The following is an 8,521-nucleotide window of genomic DNA, read 5'->3' as shown; positions in this document are numbered from 1 at the left end:
GTCCCTGAGAGACGGGCTACAACAGAGCGAGCTAACGTATGTGCTTATCACCTCTGTGTTACTCGCGCTCTGCCACCCCGTTTAGAAGCAACCCCCGTGTGACGAATAGAAGCACACGGTGAGTTGAACGGAGTCGTGGAGTTTCTGGTCGTCCTCAGCCTCCAGGACTAGCAATCGCTAGCTATAGCGTCCCCCCCCCCCCCCCCCCCCCCCCCTCTAGCCACTCGCTCATCGACATCTTCTTCGCCAGAGAAGAAGAGTCGATAATACAGTCCACTGCAGTACCTTGTGTTATGGCAAGGCATTGCTCCCCCTCCATATAGGCTCGTGATCGAAGCCTGGAGTCGGGAAGAATAGGTACAGCGTGATCGCGATACTCTCGCTTACCGGTACGGTTCCACCGTGTTTCTCTTTTTCAGACGCTAACGTCGCTGACAAGGCGTCAACGGACGTGCGGACCTCCCAGGGCCCCGCTCCACCGCCAGCCATTAGAGCACGACGCCGAGGACCAAGGAGCCCGACGCCGAGAACCAGAGGAGCCCCCGCCCCGCTGTACACATTTACAGAAAGATTAAAAATAAAGGTCGTTAATAAGCCCTTTTCAGGGCCGACTCAAATTTCATCAAGTGTACTTGTTTCTTTTTCAATACCCTCAATCTCACCTTTTCCTGAACCTAGTTAGATCCCTTGTTTTAAGCGATTCTAACAACTACGCTGTAACTACCTAATTTCGTTAATATAGAGAAAACAATGGTTTATTTGTCAATTTACTGTACTAACTGTGTAATTATCACAATCTACTTATCGATTGGATAATTTTAGTCTTTGCGATTACTTATGCGTTCTGATTCACACAGATGGCAGTAATAGATTAGGATTAACAAGGATCGAGGATAGACCGGGAAGGTGGTTAAAACTGCCGTGGTTGGTAATCAAGGAGCTGGAAAACAGCCAAGATGTGGAGGAATCAATGAACTGGTTAAAGCTGCCTCAGTGTAAAAAAACTCAGAAGCTGTTAAAGCTGCCTCGGTTAGATTAGGATCAGAGGGGTTAACAAGCGCTAGCTGGCTGAAGTGGTAGTGTGCCTGGTACGAAACGCGTTACCTCGTCGTGGGCACATCACAGGGGCAGTTCGAATCCCGGTCTGGGCAATTCGAATTTATTATCCCTGCAGCGCCACCGGTCACGGCGAGTCTCGACCCCCCTATTCTTCGTCGTGTCGTGGACACACTCTTTCTGGTAGATTCGGAGGAGTCGCGTCCCCGGCCCGGACGGAGTGCCCGGACGAGCCTTAACGAAGACTCTGTGCGTCCTCGGGCCCCGATTGCTAAACGTATTTAATGGCTGCATGCGGTCGGGACGGGTCCCGCTTCTTCGGAAGCGAGGGCGGATGGTCCTCGTCCCGAAGCAAGGAAAACCCGCGGATTCGCCCTCCGCGTACCGGCCCATATGGCTTCTCGACGAAGTCGGCAAGCTGTTCGACCACGCGCTCGCCCGCCGAATCGAGGAGGCAGTATCCCGCGACGGTCCCGGCATAGCCGACTGTCAGTTCGGTTTCCGTGGGGGAAGATCGACGCTAGACGCGATCAATCGCGTCAGATCCCTCACGGACACGGCTATCTCCCAGGCTGGGGTTGCGTTGGCGATCAGCCTTGACATCGCCAACGAATTTAACTCCCTGACCTGGGGGGCAATAAGGGTGGAATTCCGAGAATACGGGGTGCCGCCCTACATACAGGCCGTGATGTCGGATTACCTGCGGGACAGGGAAATCGAATTCCCGGACCGGGATGGCACCCAGCGGAGGGTGCTCAGCCGGGGCGTGCCTTAGTGTTCCGTATTGGGACCACTCCTTTGGGACCTGGGGTACGACTCCGTGCTGCGCGGGCACTTCCCCACCAGAGCGAGCGCTGTCTGTTACGCCGACGACACGCTCTTCGTAGTGGTATTGGACGAGGACTATCCGTCTGGCCGAGATGGCCGTGGCCCTGGTCGACGCCAGGATCCGGGCATTGGGGCTTAGGATCTCGCCGCAAAAGACGGAGGTAGTCTGGTTTCACGGGTTGCCTCTGTCGTGGCGTGCCCCCCCCAGGCTCGGGTCTGTGTGGGTGATGCCCGCATCCAGGTCGAGGGAAGGTTTAAGTACCTCGGCCTGGACACTGACAGCCGCTGGCGCTTTGAGGAACACTTCGACCGCCTGGTCCCCCGGGTTGTGGCCACGTCGACCATGCTTGGTCGACTTTTGCCCAACCTAGGGGGACCCAACGAGATGGTACGCCGCCTGTATGTGGGAGTGGTGCGGGCCATGGCCCTCTACGGATGTTCCGTATGGGCCCACGGCCCTGTGATCAGTCGGAGCGCGTGGCGCATGGTGCGCCGCGTGCAGAGGCTAATGGTCATCCAGGTCGTCCGGGGCTACCGCACCCTATCGCACGAAACGGCGGCGGTCCTGGCGGATGTTGTCCCCTTTGACATCCAGGCGGAGGCAAGCGCCGATGTGTATCGGCGTCTGCAAGCCCTCCGTCAGGCTGGGGACGCCCCGCTGGATATGGTGGTCGAGTCTGAAATGAGGTTTCAGTTCCGAAGATCCGCCCGCGCGAAATATGGCTGCGTCAGCTCCTGCGGAGCGGCGCCGACCGTCAGCGGGCGGTAGGGGCGGTCCTGTCCCGCTGATAAAGATTGAATGAATTATGATGCGGGTTTATGATGCGGACGTGACTTATTCGCTATTTTTGAGCATAAATATTTCTTGTCTCTGCACAATTATTGCAGCTGCTTAATGTCTAACGTTGTAAACAGGAAAAACCCCAAATTCCGAATGGGACACGGAACTCTTGGGTTTTTCCTGGCGCTCAATAGTAATTGACGTGTCGTAAACCCCTGGGTAGTTGCACAGGATGGACTTGGTGACTTTGGAGGCCTGAAGTAAGGCTCATGGTCAGGCATTTTAGTTTTGCGTTCCCTACCACTTTATCAGAAAAGGTGGGCGGAATCAACAATTTCGCTATTGGTTCTCTGTTCTTGTATGTATTATTAGCCACCGCAATCGTTTACTTGGAAGACTGTCATGGTAGGAAACATAAATGCAGAGCACTTTTAGATCCAGGTTCTCAATCAAATTTTTTGACGGAAGAAGTCGCTAAAAAATTAGGCTTATCTTGTAATCCATTTTCTGGAAGGTTTACGGGTTTAGCACGTAAAGTCAGTAATGTATATAGTTGGACTCAGACAAGGTTACATTCACGAGTTACATCATTTGAAACATCACTTCGTTGTTTGGTAATTCCAAGGATAACGGATGACCTTCCTAATGTAGCCATAGATTCAAATGTAATTTCTATACCTTCAAATTTAAAGTTAGCCGATCCACATTTTTACCAAACAGGGAAAATTGATATATTACTTGGCGGAGGATTATTTTGGAAATTGTTATGTGTAGGACAGACAAACCTTGGATCTAATTTGCCGACAATACAAAAAACACAATTAGGATGGATAGTAGCGGGAGGCATGTGTTTGTTTCCATGTTATGGGAGACCAAAATTAGAATGTCAGTTAGTAACAAACGAAGATTTACAAAATCAGTTAAAAAAATTTTGGGCTATAGAAGAACCTAATTATCCACACAAAATTGTTAATAATGAGTGTGAAGCATATTTTCAAAAGACAACCATACGCGATAATAACGTGCGATTTGTAGTCAAAATTCCATTTAAACCAGAAATTAATGAACTAGGGGATTCGCGAGTTATGGCTGAAAAACGGTTTTACGCTCTTGAACGTAAATTTTGTAAAAATCCCGCCCAGAAAGGAGAATACTGCACATTTATGAAAGAATATGAAGACTTAGGGCATATGACACGGATAACAGATTGTAAAGCACAGAAATTACAATTTTTTCTTCCACATCATGCGGTGTTTAAACAAACTAGTACCACGACGAAACTCCGCGTAGTCTTCGATGGATCAGCGAAAACTAGTTCAGGTTTGTCGTTAAATGAAGTACAGCAAGTAGGACCGACGGTACAGGATGACTTAATGTCTATTGCATTGCGATTTCGAAAACACAAGTATGTCTTGTCAGCAGACATAGAGAAAATGTATAGGCAGGTCCAGATTGCACCAGAGGAGCGACGGTTTCAAAGGATTTTATGGCGTCCTGATGATACTCAACCCATTCAAACATTCGAACTGAATACTGTCACTTATGGAACAGCTTCCGCGCCTTTTTTGGCGACAAGGGCTCTTATGCAGCTGGGTAAAAATCATGCTGTTAGTTTTCCATCAGCGAGTCGTGCAATAATAAAAGACTTTTATGTAGATGACTTGCTAACAGGAGCAAGTAGTATCGATGAGGCTAGGAAGTTACGACGTGAAATTTCTGACATCTTACATAGTGCTGGATTTCCTCTTCGAAAATGGGCATCTAACGACTCAAGGATCTTAGACAACGAAGATGAGGGTCCACAAAGGGTTGAAGACGTCCCAGAATGCAGAGAATATCCATGCGTGTTAATAGGAACTACACATAGAGGATTTGAATTGTTCGAGAAATTTTCATCGTATAATAGATTAATACGTGTCACTGCGTATTGCTTACGATTTATACGTAATATACGGAAACTACAAGATTTGAAGCCCACGGTCGACGATAAACACGATAGTATTTCCAGTAAACTCTTAAATATTAAAGAATTAGAAATTGCGAGAAAGGTTTTACTAAAATTAGCACAGAGAGATACATTTGCAACTGAACTGCATACCTTAAGGCAAACAAAAACAGTATCAAAATCTAGTAGACTGCCATCGTTAAATCCTTTTTTAGATCCGGACGGCCTTATTAGATTAGGCGGTCGTTTGGCTAATGCGAAATTGTCATATGATGAAAGATTTCCAATTATATTATCTTCGAAACATCCGCTAACAGATTTAATAATTCTTCACGAACATTCGCAATTGTTACATGGTGGATGTCAATTAGTAATTGCGTCAATCCGACGGAAATATTGGCCTCTTTCATGCAGATTAATTGTCAGGAACCTCTTAAGAAAATGTATCAGATGCTTTCGTGTGAAACCGAACACTGTAAATTATACGATGGGTGGTTTACCTGCATCGCGAGTGACTCCTTCGAGAGCATTTTCTACCTGCGGGGTTGATTACGCAGGTCCGTTTCCGATTAGAGAAAAGTCTCGGTGTCGAGTCATAATAAAAGCGTATTTATGTGTGTTTGTATGCTTTGTAACTAAGGCAGTTCATTTGGAGCTAGCTTCGGATCTTAGTACTCAAGCATTTTTTAATTGTTTACGTCGATTTATAGCGCGCCGGGGAAAGTGTAATACCATTTATTCAGATAATGGCACCAATTTTGTGGGCGCACGTAATGAGTTAAATGATTTAGGCATATTGTTATTAACCGAAAAACACAGAACACAAATATCTGATTTTTGTACAGTGATAGGCATCCAATGGCATTTTATACCTCCTCATGTACCGCATTTTGGCGGTTTATGGGAAAGTGCTGTAAAATCAGCGAAGTACCATCTGAAGCGAGTAGTCGGCCAAACTAATTTAACCTTTGAGGAATTATATACAATGATCACACAGGTTGAATCGTGCATGAATTCCCGTCCATTATGCCCGTTGACTGATGATCCTTCTGATCTTACTCCTTTAACCCCCAGTCATTTCCTTATCGGTGGCGTACTGACCTCACTTCCGGAGCCTGATCTGCGAGATGTTAAACCATCTAGACTAATTAGATACCAGCATCTTCAGTACATGTTACAGCATTTTTGGACAAGATGGCAGAAAGAATATCTGCATCAACTCCAACAACGGAACAAATGGATGGAGGGGATTACAGCCAAATTCGGACCAGGGACCCTGGTGATAGTCAAGGATGACAATGCACCACCACTGAAATGGCACATGGGCAGAATCATTGAACTTCATCCTGGGAAAGACAATGTCACACGCGTTGTTAGCATTAAATTATCTGATAGTGTAATAAAACGACCTGTGACGAAGATTTGTATTTTGCCATTAGAGGATGACTCAAGTATTCAATTAGAGACTGTGAATTCAGATAAACAAGCATGAGATTTTTTGTATTTTATTTTTTTTTACATGTATATGCAATTACATGCAAACGTACAAATTTAAGTAATTACTGTATCTGCTTTGTAGAAATCTATATTATGTAAACTTAGATTTCATTATTCGCTCTTTATGAATGGCTTATTATTTGTGTTTTAGATACGATATTTTCTTTTTTAATAGCCTTAGTAACATTGTTATTTGATTAGACATTGACAACATTTGTTGAACACGATATGTTCAAGGCGGGCGGCATGATAAAGATTGAATGAATTATGATGCGGGTTTATGATGCGGACGTGACTTATTCGCTATTTTTGAGCATAAATATTTCTTGTCTCTGTACAATTATTGCAGCTGTTTAGTGTCTAACGTTGTAAACAGGAAAAACCCCAAATTCCGAATGGGACACGGAACTCTTGGGTTTTTCCTGGCGCTCAATAGTAATTGACGTGTCGTAAACCCCTGGGTAGTTGCACAGGATGGACTTGGTGACTTTGGAGGCCTGAAGTAAGGCCCATGGTCAGGCATTTTAGTTTTGCGTTCCCTACCACTTTATCAGAAAAGGTGGGCGGAATCAACAATTTCGCTATTGGTTCTCTGTTCGCCCTTCCACTGAAATGTCTCTTGAAGAAGGGAAAAACAGAAGTTGGAAGGGAGAGCACAGGAGAAAAAACAGAATTATCACGAATCGCTGGCGATCGCGGCGCCTAGCTGGCGTTCGTCTCTTTCTGCGAGGACATCATATCATGCGCGGGGCCGCCAGGGCCTGAGGTCATCGGGTGGGGGGACGCCATTCGAAAGGCCCAGAAGGGTCATCGTCGACGGTGTGGTCCCCTCGACGGCTCCAGTCCCGAAAAGGGAATGGAAGGGGTCGCGTGCGCTGGGTGCGTAGCTTGAGGCGTCCGTGGCCAGGTGGGGAGGTCAGCTTCCCATCCAGATAGCACTCCGCGGTTGCGGCGGTGGTGGCGCGGGGGGTTCCGGAAGTATTCGGAAGAGTTCCCGGAGTCTCCCTCATGCGCCGACTTTGGCCACCGTGGAGTTTCAGTGGGTACAAACCCCACAGTACCCCAGGACTCCCCCACCAGGGGTATGCGTTAGGCATTTCTCCACGTTAAAAAAAAAAAAAAAAAAAAGAAAAGTATCAGTAGGGTTCTTCGTGGTCTAGATTAGCATCAGAATCTTGAACTCTGCCTTTGAGTGCTTATTCTGGTCAATGCATGCAAATAGGCACACCATAGGATGCTGCTTGGATGAGGTCCTGATGTTATATCCATTCGTAGAGGAGAGTGCCCTGACGCATGCGTGTATTGTATTGTGTTGGAATCGCTTAAAATAAGGGATCCAACGGAGGTCCGGATGAGGTGAGATGGAGGGAATGCGAAAGAAACGAAAACACAAGTTTTATATTTTGTCGGCCCTGAAAAGGGCTTGGAAGCGACGTTTATTTAAACTATGTTTCTGGGGGGCTGGGTGCTGCTCCGGTCCTCGTCGGCTCGGGTGGTCGTCGGCGGATCGGAGGGCCCTGGCTGGTGGTGACGCCGGTGCTCCCCTTAGCGACGTTGGCGTCTGAAAAAGAGAGATAGCGGCGGAACCGCGGCGGTAAGCAAGAGTGGAAGTCTAGCTATACCAAGGATTCCCAACTCCAGGCTGCGCTCACGAGCCTATTTGGAGGGGATAGCAATACCTTGCCTGTAACGCAAAGGTAATGCAGTGGACTGTATTATCGACTCTTCTTCTGGTGCGAAGAAGGAGTCGATGAGCGAGTGGCTAGAGAGGAGAAGGGACCTCTTCTCTTCGCCTTGCACCTTTTGGAAAGGTTCGTTCCGTACGAATCCAAGTAACTTAGGGATTCGTGAGCGGAGGGACACGCTATAACCAGCGAATTGCTGGTCCTGGAGGCTGAGGACGGCCAGAGGCTCCGCGACTCCGTTCACCTTACCGTGTGCTTCTATTCGTCACACGGGGGTTGCTTCTAAACGGGGTGGCAGAGCACGAGTAACGCAGAGGTGATAGGCACGTACGTTATCTCTCTCTGTTGTAACCCGTCTCTTAGGGATCCAACAGGCAGCGGCCTTTGTTGCTCCGAGACGAAACGAGACTCAGAGAATCAGGGCAGGCCCCGATTCCAAGAGTGCAAATCTCGATCAATTGTCTCCTAAGACAAACCAGGTGCTCTTTCGTACGTATTATACGTACGAATCGAGCAGAGCTTCCTAGTCTGTCGGCGACAGAGGTTCAGCTTTTGAGAGCTAGTGAGATTTCAAGTGTCTGGTAACCAAACTACTTGAAATCTGGAGACTGGCTGAGCTGAGAAACGCTTGACGAACGGTCGCACTGACTGTTGCAAGCTAGGCTGTCGTAAGACGACTGGGGCGAGAGCCGCGCGTGTCTCCGCGAAGCGGAAGACGTGCTAAATTTT

General features: G+C 47.7%; 2 protein-coding genes across 2 annotated transcripts; both read left to right on the top strand.

Moving 5' to 3' along the window:
* The first annotated feature begins 2,227 nt into the window (after positions 1-2,227).
* On the top strand, positions 2,228-2,866 carry LOC143181056 (uncharacterized). The gene is made up of 2 exons (XM_076381246.1): positions 2,228-2,571; positions 2,773-2,866. Exons 1-2 carry the CDS (start codon positions 2,228-2,230, stop codon positions 2,864-2,866), a joined length of 438 nt encoding a protein of 145 aa, XP_076237361.1.
* Positions 2,867-2,934: 68 nt separating this feature from the next.
* On the top strand, positions 2,935-6,102 carry LOC143181054 (uncharacterized). Its single transcript, XM_076381245.1, has one exon. The coding sequence runs from the start codon at positions 2,935-2,937 to the stop codon at positions 6,100-6,102; it is 3,168 nt and encodes a 1,055-aa protein (XP_076237360.1).
* Positions 6,103-8,521: the final 2,419 nt, after the last annotated feature.

This window comes from Calliopsis andreniformis, chromosome 6 (assembly GCF_051401765.1).
Source record: "Calliopsis andreniformis isolate RMS-2024a chromosome 6, iyCalAndr_principal, whole genome shotgun sequence".
NCBI classification, from domain to species: domain Eukaryota; kingdom Metazoa; phylum Arthropoda; class Insecta; order Hymenoptera; family Andrenidae; genus Calliopsis; species Calliopsis andreniformis.
Note: the sequence above shows the minus strand (reverse complement) of the source record. Positions and strands in the feature narration are given on the sequence as shown.